Source organism: Macrosteles quadrilineatus, unplaced genomic scaffold (genome assembly GCF_028750875.1).
Source record: "Macrosteles quadrilineatus isolate MER2022 unplaced genomic scaffold, UCM_ALF_1.0 Scaffold_3__2_contigs__length_128488019, whole genome shotgun sequence".
Taxonomy (NCBI): Eukaryota; Metazoa; Arthropoda; class Insecta; order Hemiptera; family Cicadellidae; genus Macrosteles; species Macrosteles quadrilineatus.
In genome coordinates, this window is record NW_026542596.1 from 3701583 (window position 1) to 3719687 (window position 18105).

The 18105-nt window shown below is 40.0% G+C and overlaps 1 protein-coding gene across 1 annotated transcript; it reads left to right on the forward strand.

The window, feature by feature from the left end:
- The first annotated feature begins 14311 nt into the window (after window positions 1-14311).
- Window positions 14312-15106, forward strand: LOC128988456 (uncharacterized protein K02A2.6-like). The gene has a single exon (XM_054409750.1). It carries the CDS (start codon window positions 14312-14314, stop codon window positions 15104-15106), a length of 795 nt encoding a protein of 264 aa, XP_054265725.1.
- Window positions 15107-18105: the final 2999 nt, after the last annotated feature.

The window sequence follows — 18105 nt, forward strand, 5'->3', positions numbered from 1 at the left end:
TTAACCTTGCATTTGCCCGTTCACATAGACTACTGATCTGTGCGTGGAACGTATCCAGCAAAGCAAGGGGTGAGCCGGTACAGTACAAAGGTGAACTGTACTCTGATTAAATGTTTGCGGCAGTGACCCTCGACATCGCTGCCTTGGGCCCTAAGTCCTATCCGCTACCAACTGAGCCACCGACTCGCCTACTACTGTCTCCACATTGTCTTCTGGAGAGTGCATCCGCCTTCTTATGGCTCGATGGCACGATGATTTGACTCTTAGTCATACTCCTGCTTCGTTGCTGGAGAGATTGAATGACGTTTACTCCGGGGACGCCCCATTTCTCCACAGTTCCAACAGCGTATCTGCCGGCGACGCATCTTGAGTGCCTCCAGAACTCTCTTTACCAACTCCTCCCTGCAAGATAGCAAAGCTAAAAATAATTTTAAATATGAAATATGTAATATATTTTAAGTTACATATGTGTAAATAACACAGCTGTTATTATTTATTATTGCTAATGTTTATGTTTTTCTGTGTAGTTTTTGTGTTGTTGTTACATTTTAATTTTGAAACAAAATTGTGTACTTTGTGCTAGAATGAGCTGTCAGAGGATTTAATTAAGGCCCCTGCACCGAAAAAAACATTAAGGCAACAAAAATCTGAAGCGTTAGTGTCATATCCTTTAGTATATCTTGACTTCATATGATTTAGTTAATAATTCAAATAAGGTCAAGACAGATGATAATTGTTTTTCAATGTTTACATTTTACTTTATTATAGTTAATCATAACAATTTTCAATAAAAGAGTTTCTTCAAATGTGTGCTTATTATGAACTCTAATTCAAAGTCACAACAATTATTTGGCGACGAAGGAAAAACAGAATTATTACATGTAAGATTACTAAATTTTTCAGAATTTGTGTTCAAATTATTTTGTATTAAAAATGAATGCAGATCAGTTCAATCAATTCCTTACTATCTTTCAAGAACAACAAAGACAACAGCAAGAAAACCAGAACAAGTTTATTAAAGAAGTATTAGAAACTGTCTTAAAACAGAATGATCAACAGACTGAGATACCTCGGGTCAACTACTCAAATGTGGCTCCTTTTGAAAACTATGATCCAAAGAAAGAAAACTTTACATGTTACCTAGAACGTTTTGAAAACTATTACACCATGAAAGGCCTAACAGACTCAACTAAGATTGGACAGCTACTGTGCATCTCTATCGGCAGTGATTGTGACAGTGTTTCCGGGTCGGTGTCGTTTTGTTCGTACTGTCAAATAATTTCGAAGCACAGATAGTTCAATCGCTAGAAGTGGGTAAATCCAGGATCGGTTTTTCTTGGCCTTTGGAATAGGTTTGGAGTTTTTGGAATGGGCTCAGTAGTGCAGCTTTAAAATCACTCAATCACTCTTGAGATTCCTTTATGTCCTTGCTGCTAAGCTCTCATCATCGCCCCTAATCAAGGAATGATGTGGAAGCAATCAAGGAATCGTAAAAAGGTCGTTGACAAGGAGTGGGTCGTAATTTCGCGGTATCTATTTGATGTCGAAAATCTATCGCTTGCGCTTTATCTTATTTATTGATTAAAGAATGTGTTTAAGATATTATACGGTAATCTATTATGCAAGGGAGTCGAGGTATTAATCCAAGGAAGTAAGGTGTAAAAACCAAGGATTAATGGTAAAACGGCAAAGGTATTAATCCAAGGAATCAAGGTGTAAAATCCAAGGATTATTGGTAAATCGGTAATATTATGTAGCAAGGAGGTAGCGGTATTAATCCAAGGAATTAAGGTGTAAAGCCAAGGATTAATGGCAAAACGGTAACGGTATTAATCCAAGGAATCAAGGTGTAAAATCCAAGGATTATTGGTAAATCGGTAATATTATGTAGCAAGGAGGTAGTGGTATTAATCCAAGGAATTAAGGTGTAAAGCCAAGGATTAATGGTAAATCGGTAACGGTATTAATCCAAGGAATCAAGGTGTAAAATCCAAGGATTATTGGTAAATCGGTAATATTATGTAGCAAGGAGGTAGCGGTATTAATCCACGGAATTAAGGTGTAAAGCCAAGGATTAATGGTAAATCGGTAATATTATGTAGCAAGGAGGTAGTGGTATTAATCCAAGGAATTAAGGTGTAAAGCCAAGGATTAATGGTAAATCGGTAACGGTATTAATCCAAGGAATCAAGGTGTAAAATCTAAGGATTATTGGTAAATCGGTAATATTATGTAGCAAGGAGGTAGCGGTATTAATCCAAGGAATTAAGGTGTAAAGCCAAGGATTAATGGTAAATCGGTAACGGTATTAATCCAAGGAATCAAGGTGTAAAATCCAAGGATTATTGGTAAATCGGTAATATTAGGTAGCAAGGAGGTAGTGGTATTAATCCAAGGAATTAAGGTGTAAAGCCAAGGATTAATGGTAAATCGGTAATGGTATTAATCCAAGGAATCAAGGTGTAAAATCCAAGGATTATTGGTAAATCGGTAATATTATGTAGCAACGAGGTAACGGTATTAATCCAAGGAATTAAGGTGTAAAGCCAAGGATTAATGGTAAATCGGTAACGGTATTAATCTAAGGAATCAAGGTGTAAAATCCAAGGATTATTGGTAAATCGGTAATATTATGTAGCAAGGAGGGAGCGGTATTAATCCAAGGAATTGAGGTGTAAAGCCAAGGATTAATGGTAAATCGGTAATATTATGTAGCAAGGAGGTAGTGGTATTAATCCAAGGAATTAAGGTGTAAAGCCAAGGATTAATGGTAAATCGGTAACGGTATTAATCCAAGGAATCAAGGTGTAAAATCCAAGGATTAATGGTAAATCGGTAATATTATGTAGCAAGGAGGTAGTGGTATTAATCCAAGGAATTAAGGTGTAAAGCCAAGGATTAATGGTAAATCGGTAACGGTATTAATCCAAGGAATCGAGGTGTAAAATCCAAGGATTATTGGTAAATCGGTAATATTATGTAGCAAGGAGGGAGCGGTATTAATCCAAGGAATTGAGGTGTAAAGCCAAGGATTAATGGTAAATCGGTAATATTATGTAGCAAGGAGGTAGTGGTATTAATCCAAGGAATTAAGGTGTAAAGCCAAGGATTAATGGTAAATCGGTAACGGTATTAATCCAAGGAATCAAGGTGTAAAATCCAAGGATTAATGGTAAATCGGTAATATTATGTAGCAAGGAGGTAGTGGTATTAATCCAAGGAATTAAGGTGTAAAATCCAAGGATTTTTGTTAAATCGGTAATATTATGTAGCAAGGAGGTAGTGGTATTAATCCAAGGAATTAAGGTGTAAAGCCAAGGATTAATGGCAAAACGGTAACGGTATTAATCCAAGGAATCAAGGTGTAAAATCCAAGGATTAATGGTAAATCGGTATAAATGTAGCAAGGAGGTAGTGGTATTAATCCAAGGAATTAAGGTGTAAAGCCAAGGATTAATGGCAAAACAGTAACGGTATTAATCCAAGGAATCAAGGTGTAAAATCCAAGGATTAATGGTAAAACACAAGGTTCAACTATTTAAACAAGGGAATCAATAATGGTACGATGGTCTGCTCCTTAATAATAGCACTTCTATACTCTACCTACTTTAGGCTATCACAGCTCCCAGGATTTATGGGAATGGTCTTGGGATGGTTGGATAGGTTTTAAGCAACGGAATAAAGCAGGTATAATGAGGCTAGATGCGTACAAATGGAAATACAAGCATAGAATGTACAAGCAAGGTAGATAAAGTACGATGTATAATCAATATGAGCAAAGCAAATCTACAAATTAGCGTGTAAAATGATCTGCTAATTATATATCAAGCAATTACAAAGCAATGACAATTTATACGTCAACTAAATGCAATAATACTATATATGTGCGATTCAAGCTCAAAATGCTACGGTATTATAATTTCCAAATGATTTACAAAAGGTAAAGCAAAGCAATTAGCGTTAAATTAAATCAAGCAATAATACGGATGAAAATAAATGTCGATGCAAATACTACAAATAGAATTGGAGACGTTCTCCTACCTTATTTGAAGATCGACTAGTCGGGTCGGTATCGTGTTCGGAAGTGAAGTCTTAGAGTCATCTTGGATTCTCTGAGTAGCTAGACCGTCGTGCGCATGCGCGACAGGCCAGCGCGGGAAACTGGAGCATGCGCGAGGTGCGCGCGCACGTCAAGGAAGCGGGAAATTCAAATCGGTGGAACCTGAATATGCTTGTCTTGCTTGTCTATATTTCGTCTATTTTTGATATTTAATAAAAAAAAAATCGTACCATTATTTTAGCCTGTTACATCCCCCCTTTACTTCGGGGCAGAAAAAAAAGAAAACATGTAAAAAGAAAAAAAATGTATATTCTTCATAAAATAAAACAATAGAATCTTCCATAAATATTTTTGTGTTTTGTTCTTTGTGCTTTTTTTTGGTTTTTTTTTTCTCAGAAGCTTCATAAGTTGATGATAAATACAAATATTCTTCAAACTAAAATTCTTCAAGAATAAATAAAATAAAATGTTTTCTTCTACAAATTATTTTTGTAAGGTTTCAAATCCTTAACGTGGACGACTCCAACTTTCTTGCCTCTTTGATCTGATATTTTGAACATATTAGATCCTTGTGGCTCGCTAAGTATGTATGGTCCATCAAATTTTGGTTCAAGTTTTCCGGCTATATAGTCGGCTGCACTTGAAAGCCGATGAGTCTTCCTCAAAACGAGATCCCCTATTTTGAACTCGTTAGCTCGTCTTCGCAGATTGTAATATTTTGACTGTCTTTCGAAGGCTGTCTTCAAGTTCCGGCACACCTTTTCTTGTAGTAGGTGAAGGCGTTGTATCTGTGACCCGTACTTTTCTCCCATAGGTGTGTCTTCTGGGCGGGAAGAGGTTTCGACAGGGGCAGCATGTATGCTGTTTGGAGTACACAACTCTCTACCAAAATTCAGCATGGCGGGTGAATATTGCGTAGATTCGTGGACGGAGCTGTTAATGGCATATCGGAACTCGTTTAAATGGATGTCCCAATTTCGATAATCGGAGTTGACGAACTGTGATATCATAGTTTTAATCACACGGTTCGGGCGTTCGGCAGGGTTGGACTGAGGACTATAAGGTGCGGTGAATTGATGGCGGATGTTCCAATCCTTGGTGACCTGATGAAAGATCTTAGATGTATATTGTGTCCCATTATCTGTGATGATAACTTCGGGGGCACCATATCTAAGAAGAATGAGATCAGTAAAGTGCTGGGATACCGTCTTGGCCGTGGCATTCTTCATTCCTACTATCTCAACCCATTTCGTAAATGTGTCTTGGAACAGCAGAATGTATTTGTTTCCACGCCTTGATCGTGGCATTGGTCCCATTATATCGGATGTAACCGTCACCCACGGTCCTTTAGGTTGTCGGAAAAACATTTGCCCAACGGGAGGTTTTTGTTCAACCTTATGACGTTGGCAGGAGTCACACGCTCTGACATAATTCTTTACGTCTATTCTCCATCTCGGCCAGTAGTATCGGTCTGAAACTCGTTTGATCGTCTTGTTAATGCCCAGATGGCCTGAAATCGGAGTGTCATGACATTCGGTCAAGACATCTGATATTTGGGTCTCCGGGACACAAGTCTTCCACAGAGTCGTTTGGTCAACAATCCGGTTGCTGCGTTTGGGGATTCTTCGTAAAAGTCTACCCTCACGAACTACATAGTCTTTATACTTCTCGGGTTGTTTAAGAACTTGCTGCTTTCTTCGGTCGTACCAATTAAAAGTAGAATTGTCTTCCGTTCCTTGCCTCCTCGGTTTGGTCAAGAGTTGATCAGTAGCCATGGTAATGTGTACTGGGTGTATTGTGCGCACGCCTGTTGGAGTTTGAGGATAAATCCTTTGTCTGACTGGTGTTCCAACTTTTATATCTTTTACAAAAGAGACTTCATGGTTGCTATGGCTTACTATTTCTCTCTTATTTATTGCTGGTTCTGTGATAGACTTGTGGAGGGCCTTGTTGCGTCGAAGGCCGGAGTCCCTCCTTCCCTCCGGACCCAATTGGCGTTTCCCTTCTTACAATCGCAATGAATCGTACGTATGCCTTCCTTCTTGCAGTTGAAACATCTGATAACTCGTGGTTCTTTACATTCGTGGTACTTGTGTCCACTTTTCTCGCAGTTCCAGCAGAATAGGTGGGATGATGCTTCTTGGGTTTGTTGATAATTAGACGACTTCGATTGTACCACATTGTTACTATTGGCATTTGGATATGTTGGGGTGAGTGGTACTTTTCGTTCGGAGAAATATCTTGTGTTCGTGGGTCTGTTAATGGTTCCAGTGGCGAACCGTGAAGTTCTATCTTGGCTCGGTGGATTCCAATTTCTATTCGTAGTGTGAAGAGGCTCTCGTCTTGGCATGGAATTATCACAAACAATCGATGAGTGTGTCCTATCGTTGGTCCGGTAGTAGGCAGTTTCTGGCATTAACGATTGCGCTGGATTTGGGGGAGCTCTATAGTTTTGTTTGTCCCTCAAATAGGATTCGTAGTGTTCAGCTAACTTGATTGCGGCTCCTACAGAGGTAAATTGGTCTCGGTGGATTGTTAGTTTGTAATCTGGGCGCATATTTGTGTATATCTTATCCATTTGCTCCTCTGCAGTATAGCCTCCTTTCCTACGCATTAGGGTACAGAGTGCAGTGACGTAGTTACGAAAACTTTCCGTCTCGCCTTGAGTTCTGTTCATAATTTCCTGAGTTAGATTTCGTCCGTACTCAGGTGGGAAGAATTGCATCTTGAAGTCTGACAAAAAGTCCTCATAATTAGTCCAAAAATCTTTGTTGTTTCGATACCAAAGTAGGGCTTGGCCCTTTAGAAGTTCTGGCATTGATCGTAGTAATAAATCTTGTTTGATCCCATTGGCAGCGACCAATTCGTCTAATCTTTCTAAGAACGAAACGGCATCCTTTCCTCCGTCAAACTTTAAGTTCCATTTACGAACGGTGTTACACGTGTTTGCTATTTCATTCGGGTTTTGTCTAACATCTCCTGAAATCAAGGGTGGATTTGGGGTTGGCTCGCTGCCTGTGAAACGTTCCGATTTTTCAAGATGTCCGCCAGTCCGTGGACTGGTTGAGATTCGAGACGATTGTATCATTTGGGACATGGCTGATCGCATTTGGTCAACGGTAGCCATAGGGGGAAGACCCAACATTTCCTTTAGTATGTCTAGATTTCGGTGACGGTTTAATCCACTACCATCTTCTTGAACCGACATAATAGGTGTCCGGTTAGCAATCGTGTCAGGAAAAGCCTTGCTGTTGTCACCTAGTGTGTAGTGGGGTAAGCCGGCATAGTCCAGGCGTGTATCATCTTCTGTGGCGTGGCTTGGTTCAGTAACTGGTTCATTTAATCCTTGAATTCGTGTATAGGTGACGAGTCGTCTTCTTAGCTCAACAACAGTTCCTTCTGATGGTAATCCAACATTGTCCAGTTCGTTCACCAACTGTTCCTTATGAAGTCTGTATATCCAGCCGACTCGTGGATCCGCCTCGGTGGGAGATGGAGCAGTAGTTGTTGTTGGGACCTCAAGTGTTTGTGGTGTATTTCTCTTAATTGCTCCTGCATAGCTTGTTGAGAGGTGACTTGTGTCCACAGTTGATGTTGTCGATGTTGTGGCGGTGTATACCCCACCAGTTGACGTAGTAGATGTCTCTGTAGCTGTTTTAGGGCTTGAAGTTTTCTTCTCTTTATCCTTTGGATCAGTCTCCTTATCCCCCTTTACTGAATTTGGTGGATATACGTAGAATGGCGTCAGTAAGAACATCCATAGTCGAAGAAACAGTGATAGAAGTCCCATTATGATGTTGATGGTTCGGTGAAATACTCCTTGAGTTTAGATACAAAGTTCTCGAAATATCTCACAGTTTTTAATAAAACAGTCCTAGTGTTTGGGCATCAAATTTGTGACACCTCCGTGTGGTTTTCTTAACAAACAGTTCCAAGTCTTGGGGAAGCAACTTCGTGTCAAATTCGTCTAGTTTTCTTGAAAAACAGTCCCAGTGTTCGGGCGCCAAATTTGTGACACCTTCTGGTGGGTTTCTTGAAAAACAGTCCTGTCTTGGTGCCTCAAATTCGTGACTCCTTCGTGTATTTTCTTGAAAAACAGTCCCTGTTCGGGCGCCAAATTTGTGACAGAGTTTCCGGGTCGGTGTCGTTTTGTTCGTACTGTCAAATAATTTCGAAGCACAGATAGTTCAATCGCTAGAAGTGGGTAAATCCAGGATCGGTTTTTCTTGGCCTTTGGAATAGGTTTGGAGTTTTTGGAATGGGCTCAGTAGTGCAGCTTTAAAATCACTCAATCACTCTTGAGATTCCTTTATGTCCTTGCTGCTAAGCTCTCATCATCGCCCCTAATCAAGGAATGATGTGGAAGCAATCAAGGAATCGTAAAAAGGTCGTTGACAAGGAGTGGGTCGTAATTTCGCGGTATCTATTTGATGTCGAAAATCTATCGCTTGCGCTTTATCTTATTTATTGATTAAAGAATGTGTTTAAGATATTATACGGTAATCTATTATGCAAGGGAGTCGAGGTATTAATCCAAGGAAGTAAGGTGTAAAAACCAAGGATTAATGGTAGAACGGTTTACGGTAATCAAGGTAGTAAAGGTATTAATCCAAGGAAGTAAGGTGTAAAAACTAAGGATTAATGGTAGAACGGTTTACGGTGATCAAGGTAATCAAGGTATTAATCCAAGGAACTATGGTGTAAAAGCCAAGGATTAATGGTAAGACGGTAAAGGTATTAATCCAAGGAACGATGGTGTAAAAGCCAAGGATTAAAGGTAGAACGGTTTACGGTAATCAAGGTAGTAAAGGTATTAATCCAAGGAAGTAAGGTGTAAAAACCAAGGATTAATGGTAAAACGGCAAAGATATTAATCCAAGGAATCAAGGTGTAAAATCCAAGATTTATTGGTAAATCGGTAATATTATGTAGCAAGGAGGTAGCGGTATTAATCCAAGGAATTAAGGTGTAAAGCCAAGGATTAATGGCAAAACGGTATCGGTATTAATCCAAGGAATCAAGGTGTAAAATCCAAGGATTATTGGTAAATCGGTAATATTATGTAGCAAGGAGGTAGTTTTATTAATCCAAGGAATTAAGGTGTAAAGCCAAGGATTAATGGTAAATCGGTAACGGTATTAATCCAAGGAATCAAGGTGTAAAATCCAAGGATTATTGGTAAATCGGTAATATTATGTAGCAAGGAGGTAGCGGTATTAATCCACGGAATTAAGGTGTAAAGCCAAGGATTAATGGTAAATCGGTAATATTATGTAGCAAGGAGGTAGTGGTATTAATCCAAGGAATTAAGGTGTAAAGCCAAGGATTAATGGTAAATCGGTAACGGTATTAATCCAAGGAATCAAGGTGTAAAATCTAAGGATTATTGGTAAATCGGTAATATTATGTAGCAAGGAGGTAGCGGTATTAATCCAAGGAATTAAGGTGTAAAGCCAAGGATTAATAGTAAATCGGTAACGGTATTAATCCAAGGAATCAAGGTGTAAAATCCAAGGATTATTGGTAAATCGGTAATATTAGGTAGCAAGGAGGTAGTGGTATTAATCCAAGGAATTAAGGTGTAAAGCCAAGGATTAATGGTAAATCGGTAATGGTATTAATCCAAGGAATCAAGGTGTAAAATCCAAGGATTATTGGTAAATCGGTAATATTATGTAGCAAGGAGGGAGCGGTATTAATCCAAGGAATTGAGGTGTAAAGCCAAGGATTAATGGTAAATCGGTAATATTATGTAGCAAGGAGGTAGTGGTATTAATCCAAGGAATTAAGGTGTAAAGCCAAGGATTAATGGTAAATCGGTAACGGTATTAATCCAAGGAATCAAGGTGTAAAATCCAAGGATTAATGGTAAATCGGTAATATTATGTAGCAAGGAGGTAGTGGTATTAATCCAAGGAATTAAGGTGTAAAGCCAAGGATTAATGGTAAATCGGTAACGGTATTAATCCAAGGAATCAAGGTGTAAAATCCAATGATTATTGGTAAATCGGTAATATTATGTAGCAAGGAGGGAGCGGTATTAATCCAAGGAATTGAGGTGTAAAGCCAAGGATTAATGGTAAATCGGTAATATTATGTAGCAAGGAGGTAGTGGTATTAATCCAAGGAATTAAGGTGTAAAGCCAAGGATTAATGGTTAATCGGTAACGGTATTAATCCAAGGAATCAAGGTGTAAAATCCAAGGATTAATGGTAAATCGGTAATATTATGTACCAAGGAGGTAGTGGTATTAATCCAAGGAATTAAGGTGTAAAATCCAAGGATTATTGGTAAATCGGTAATATTATGTAGCAAGGAGGTAGTGGTATTAATCCAAGGAATTAAGGTGTAAAGCCAAGGATTAATGGCAAAACGGTAACGGTATTAATCCAAGGAATCAAGGTGTAAAATCCAAGGATTAATGGTAAATCGGTATAAATGTAGCAAGGAGGTAGTGGTATTAATCCAAGGAATTAAGGTGTAAAGCCAAGGATTAATGGCAAAACAGTAACGGTATTAATCCAAGGAATCAAGGTGTAAAATCCAAGGATTAATGGTAAAACACAAGGTTCAACTATTTAAACAAGGGAATCAATAATGGTACGATGGTCTGCTCATTAATAATAGCACTTCTATACTCTACCTACTTTAGGCTATCACAGCTCCCAGGATTTATGGGAATGGTCTTGGGATGGTTGGATAGGTTTTAAGCAACGGAATAAAGCAGGTATAATGAGGCTAGATGCGTACAAATGTAAATACAAGCATAGAATGCACAAGCAAGGTAGATAAAGTACGATGTATAATCAATATGAGCAAAGCAAATCTACAAATTAGCGTGTAAAATGATCTGCTAATTATATATCAAGCAATTACAAAGCAATGACAATTTATACGTCAACTAAATGCAATAATACTATATATGTGCGATTCAAGCTCAAAATGCTACGGTATTATAATTTCCAAATGATTTACAAAAGGTAAAGCAAAGCAATTAGCGTTAAATTAAATCAAGCAATAATACGGATGAAAATAAATGTCGATGCAAATACTACAAATAGAATTGGAGACGTTCTCCTACCTTATTTGAAGATCGACTAGTCGGGTCGGTATCGTGTTCGGAAGTGAAGTCTTAGAGTCATCTTGGATTCTCTGAGTAGCTAGACCGTCGTGCGCATGCGCGACAGGCCAGCGCGGGAAACTGGAGCATGCGCGAGGTGCGCGCGCACGTCAAGGAAGCGGGAAATTCAAATCGGTGGAACCTGAATATGCTTGTCTTGCTTGTCTATATTTCGTCTATTTTTGATATTTAATCAAAAAAAATCGTACCATTATTTTAGCCTGTTACATCCAATATCATTATAACAATCTTAATTCTTTTCTAGGCCCCGAGAAACAATTGAAAAGTCTCAACTATGATGAGCTTATCACAGCATTCAAGCAGTTATTGATTCCTAAGAAGAACGTTGTAGTATCTCAAAACTATTTTCTAAATGTATTTCAAAAAGAACACCAATCAATAACAGAATTCGTGGCTTCCCTACAACGTGATATTGCTGAGTGTGAATTTTCTGTCAAGTGTTCATGTGACCAGACAGTTTCAATCGCCGAAGTTTTCCTGAGAGCCCAGTTTATTCGAGGTTTGCGAGATGACTGGCTACGAGAACAAATTCTACAGTCAACTGAAACTACTTTTGAAGGAATCCTTACCAGAGCAATCGCCCTCGAAGCATCAAAAATTGAATCCAGGGAACTGTCTAAACGTTCACATTCAAGTAATGCAAATTTCAATATATGTGACGATGTGAATAAAGTTTCACATAAAGCAAGGAAATCTCAATTCCAAACCGGTAATCGACCTTCCAGACAGCAACAGGGTCACTCCTCACGCTCTCGAAAACGTCCAGATCTGAAATCTCTTGGAATTGGTAATCTTTGCTTCAGGTGTGGAAAAGACAATCACCAAGCATCCGAGTGCCGCACCGACAAATCTAAGCTCAAGTGCAACAAATGTAACAAGCAAGGACACATATCTAAAGTGTGCATTTCGACCCTTATCGCAGAACAGAAGAAAATCAATTCTCCCAGTGCAGCCAACTACATCCAGTGCTGTTCTCCTACAGAGTCTACATCGAAATTTTCTGATTACGGTCTAAATAAAGTAACTAATGTCAATTCAAGCCCAAAGTTACTAGATCTGTTTGAAGTAAATAACGATTCAGACAAATACATGATCACAGTTAATCTCAATGGTAAACCACAACAATTCGAAGTAGACACAGGAGCAAAATTCTCACTTCTAGCTAAAAATGATTTCGACAAACTCAAATTGGACATTCCATTGGAAACAACTAACATTGCTTTCAGAACTTACTCAGGTAATATTATCAAACCTGAAGGGAAAGTGAAAATAAATGTTACTTACTGTGGACGTTGCGTCAAAGAGGAACTCCACATTGTTCCAACAGGACACGAAGCACTCTTGGGACGTCAATGGATAAGAGCCCTAGGAATCGAACTGAACAAATTGAATGAAGACACAAATCAAAGCACTCAAATTTCCCAAATCAAAAGAATCCAGTCTCCTGAAGAAATCTTTCAGCCTTTTTCCAACATTTTTGAAGAGAAGATTGGATGCGTTCCAGACTTCAAAGTGTCATTACAGCTTCAAAAATGGTGCAAAACCTATTTTTGTTAAGGAACGAAAAAATGTCCCACATGCTTTAACCGACCAAGTGAACAAGGAATTGGACACACTGGAAAATGAAGGGATCATTTCACCCGTGGAGGCCAGCGATTGGGGATCGCCACTGGTTGTCATTCCTAAACCAGACGGTGGTGTCCGCCTCTGCGTCGATTACAAATGCGGTGTCAACGAGCGTCTAATTCAAGCAAATCATCCTATAAGGCGTATTGATGATGTTATTGACAGTTTGCGCAATTCAAAATACTTTTGCAAACTTGACCTCTACAAAGCCTATTTACATCTCCAGGTGGATGAAGAATATAGCATGATACAGACAATGACGACTCACAGAGGTACTTATAGAGTACATAGACTCAGTTTTGGCGTCAAAACTGCACCATCAGAATTCAACCGCATACTCTCTCAGATCTTAAAGGGGTTACGTAAGACAGAAGCATATTTTGATGACATTATTGTGCATGGTTCGACCATTGAAGAATGCAGTAAAAATTTACAAGCCTGTCTACAGAGACTCTCTGATTACAATTTACATGTCAACAGAAACAAATGCTCATTTTTTCAAGAAAAAATTGAGTATTTAGGACGAGTCGTAGAGTTCAACAAAATTAGTAAATCTCCAACGAAAATTCAAGCAGTCCAACAGATGCCTCGCCCGTCCAATACTGAAGAGGTCAAACGTCTACTCGGACTTGTGTCGTACTACTCACGTTTCATCCCTGATGCTTCAACTATCACATATCCTCTGCGACGTCTGTTACAGAAAAATATGAAATGGGAATGGAATTCATCCTGTGAAGCAGCATTTTTACAAATCAAATCAGAGCTCTGCAGTGATCGAGTTCTCGTACCTTTCGATCCGGCTCTCCCTCTAGTACTAACTACAGACGCCAGCCCTACAGGACTTGCAGCCGTGCTTAGTCATGTCACAGAAGGAGAAGAAAAGCCCATTGCATATGCTTCTCGTTCTCTTACAGTTTCTGAAAGAAATTACAGTCAATTAGACCATGAAAGCCTCGCTATTATTTTTGGTGTGTCACATTTCTACTATTACCTTTTTGGGACTCACTTCACACTAGCAACTGACAATGCACCCATTTCACGGATTTTCCAGCACAACAAAGCACTCCCTCAAATGACATCAGGACGTTTACTCCGATATGCATCTTACTTATCCGGGTTCAACTACACATTAAAATTCAAACCTGGCAAGGAAAATGAAAATGTTGACTGCCTCTCAAGAGCTCCACTTCAGCAAGTAAATTCGACTGTTGATGAAATCATTGCCAATGAAGTCAACCAAGTATACGAACAAATGATTTTCGAGATGTCAGATGAACACATAACCGCTTCAACAATAAGGAGTGAAACAGAAAAGGATCCAGACTTATCAAGAATTGTAAAAGATCTAAAAAACAAGTCTGATGAAACAGAATATACATTGGTTGACGGGATTTTATTTCGCCAAGATCGTGTAATTATTCCAAGAAGCTTATGACCATCAATCTTAAATGAAGTTCATTATACCCACCTAGGTATAACAAAAATGAAACAGCTGGCCCGCCGCTACGTCTACTGGCCCAGCATCGACAAAGAAATAGAACGTATTGTCAAAGGATGTGAAAAATGTGCTCTCACACGTCACAGCCCTCCCAAAGTTCCAGTACATCCCTGGGATACACCACAAGAGAATTGGGAAAGGGTTCATATCGACTATGCAGGACCGCTTGATAATACATATTTTCTCATGTGTGTTGATGCAAAATCTAAATGGGCGGAGGTGAAAATCATCAAAGACTCACCTACTAGTGCAAACACAATTAATCTTTTAGAAGGAATTTTCTCATGTCATGGATATCCTCAAGTACTCGTTTCAGATAATGCTACCATTTTCAAAAGTGATATTTTTCAAAATTACTGCAAAACAAACGGTATTTTCCAGAAATTCATCGCTCCAGGGCATCCGGCAACAAACGGTTTAGCCGAGAGATCAATCCAAACACTAAAGAATCGCCTGAAAGCAGTCTCAACTGACCAAACTCCAATCCAAACCAAAATTCAAAATATTTTACAAAGGTACAGAGCAACACCGCTAGCTTGTGGTCAGTCCCCGGCGGAACTCTACCTGCACAGAAAAATAAGGATAAGACTAAATGCCATTTTCCCGTACAAACCTCAACCTTCAACTACACAGTCTTCACCTGCACGTTCACTATATGTGGGGGAGAGGGTACAGGTCAAACTTTTCATCAATAATAAAAACATATGGCAGTTTGGTCAAGTAAAGAAGAGGCTTGGGAAAAGACACTATCTCGTAGTTCTCGACTCATCTGAAGATTGAATCTCATCTGAGTTCTTCTGATTGAATCCTGAAGAGGCACATCAATCAACTACGCCCAACGCTGGTACAGAGTCCAAAAACGAAAAATGTTACATTCGGACCAACGCAGTTGTTTAATGTTCCCAGAATTCCAAGACGACCAGAAATACATAGGAATCCAGATCCAGTTGCAGCTCCAGAACCAAGGCAACCAGAAGAACAATCTCCAGCAGAAAGAGCTCAAGCTGAGAATGTCATACCACATCGTGAGCAAGCTGATAATACCAACGCCAGACCACAGCGTAAGCGTCACATGCCCTCAAGATTTAGAGACTACCAGATTTGATTGAAAAAGATTGTTCTTAATTAGTGGGGAAGACTGTCATATCCTTTAGTCTATCTTGACTTCATATGATTTAGTTAATAATTCAAATAAGGTCAAGACAGATGATAATTGTTTTTCAATGTTTACATTTTACTTTATTATAGTTAATCATAACAATTTTCAATAAAAGAGTTTCTTCAAATGTGTGCTTATTATGAACTTTAATTCAAAGTCACAACAGTTAGTTAAAAGTTTAAGTGCATAACAAAACTCGTTGGCATGGCGTCTTGCCCGATGTTTTGTCGGTACGAACTAATGGGCGATAGCATGTTTTTAAGATTCGCTAAGAAGTATTCTGAACAAACTACCGGTGAGTATAACAATGTAATGTAATTTTTGCCTATATAAGTAATTTTTACCTTTTATTCATCCTTTAGTCAAGGTTAAGGGATACGTTTATCCGTGTAAAGGATATGACAAGTTTGTCGTAAGCTTATATGCTATCTAGGATGGGTATTACATTTTGCTACCATTTTTTTTTATCTGCCAGTCTTAAATTGTCTACCTAACCAGCCCAGATACCTTAAGGATTAAATTAAAAAAGCTTTTGGTAACTTCAAATACAACGAAACACCTTGCGGATTTAATTTGTTTTAACTCACTGTTTACACGAAAACTTTTTACAGTATCCACAAGTCGACAATGGGGGCTTTGCGTGAGCGGGCAGACTGTACACCAACTCAAACAGAGACTCCGCGGATATACGCCCAGGAGAAAAGTCTGCCTGCTCATTGGTACAAACGACCTATTACATCTCTCCAAGGCGACAGTGCCATTGGTAAATAAAGATTTGAATTAATTGTTATGTAAACAGGTTAACGTATAAGTTACGTAGGCCATGTTGACAAATAGTCATACACTTCTTTATTTTCTTTTATAAATGAAATTGATTATTGATAGGTAATTGGTATTTTGGCCAGAATTTACCAACAATTTCACAATCCATATTATGAAAGTATATAACTGCTTGCTGTTGCGTATTCTGAGCCGAAATTGTTTCTCTAGTTTTACAATACACATAGTTGTCTAATAGTCTACCGTAAAATTAATGATCATGAGTTATGAATGTACTTCTTGCATGTGCGAATTGTATATTTTGTCGTTCGTCGTGATGAGGAAAGCGGCGGAGCGACTTGTGGTAACCCACAATAGTACACAATAGTAGTGGTGTGGGCACCACAGTAGTGTGGTGCCCACAGCCACACCACAGCCATCTCTCACAGTCGTCGTGATGTGTGAAGTAGCTGTGTGACTAGTCACACGTGGTGCCCAGAGCCACACCACAGCCATCTCTCACAGTCGTCGTGATGTGTGAAATAGCTGTGTGACTTGTGACACGTGGTGCCCAGAGCCACACCACAGCCATCTCTCACAGTCGTCGTGATGTGTGAAATAGCTGTGTGACTTGTGACACGAAGTGCCCAGAGCCACACCACAGCCATCTATCACAGTCGTCATAATGTGTGCAGTAGCTGTGTGACTTGTGACACGTGGTGCCCAGAGCCACACCACAGCCATCTCTCACAGTCGTGATGTGTGAAGTAGCTGTGTGACTAGTGACACGTGGTGCCCAGAGCCACACCACAGCCATCTATCACAGTCGTCATAATGTGTGCAGTAGCTGTGTGACTTGTGACACGTGGTGCCCAGAGCCACACCACAGCCATCTATCACAGTCGTCATAATGTGTGCAGTAGCTGTGTGACTTGTCACACGTGGTGCCCAGAGCCACACCACAGCCATCTCTCACAGTCGTCGTGATGTGTGAAATAGCTTTGTGACTTGTGACACGTGGTGCCCAGAGCCACACCACAGCCATCTATCACAGTCGTCATAATGTGTGCAGTAGCTGTGTGACTTGTGACACGTGGTGCCCAGAGCCACACCACAGCCATCTATCACAGTCGTCATAATGTGTGCAGTAGCTGTGTGACTTGTCACACGTGGTGCCCAGAGCCACACCACAGCCATCTCTCACAGTCGTCGTGATGTGTGAAGTAGCTGTGTGACTTGTGACACGTGGTGCCCACAGCCACACCACAGCCATCTCTCACAGTCGTCGTGATGTGTGAAATAGCTGTGTGACTTGTGACACGTGGTGCCCAGAGCCACACCACAGCCATCTATCACAGTCGTCATAATGTGTGCAGTAGCTGTGTGACTTGTGACACGTGGTGCCCAGAGCCACACCACAGCCATCTATCACAGTCGTCATAATGTGTGCAGTAGCTGTGTGACTTGTGACACGTGGTGCCCAGAGCCACACCACAGCCATCTCTCACAGTCGTCGTAATGTGTGCAGTAGCTGTGTGACTAGTGACACGTGGTGCCCAGAGCCACACCACAGCCATCTATCACAGTCGTCGTAATGTGTGCAGTAGCTGTGTGACTTGTGACACGTGGTGCCCAGAGCCACACCACAGCCATCTCTCACAGTCGTCGTAATGTGTGCAGTAGCTGTGTGACTAGTGACACCTGGTGCCCAGAGCCACACCACAGCCATCTCTCACAGTCGTCGTGATGTGTGCAGTAGCTGTGTGACTTGTGACACCTGGTGCCCAGAGCCACACCACAGCCATCTATCACAGTCGTCATAATGTGTGCAGTAGCTGTGTGACTTGTGACACGTGGTGCC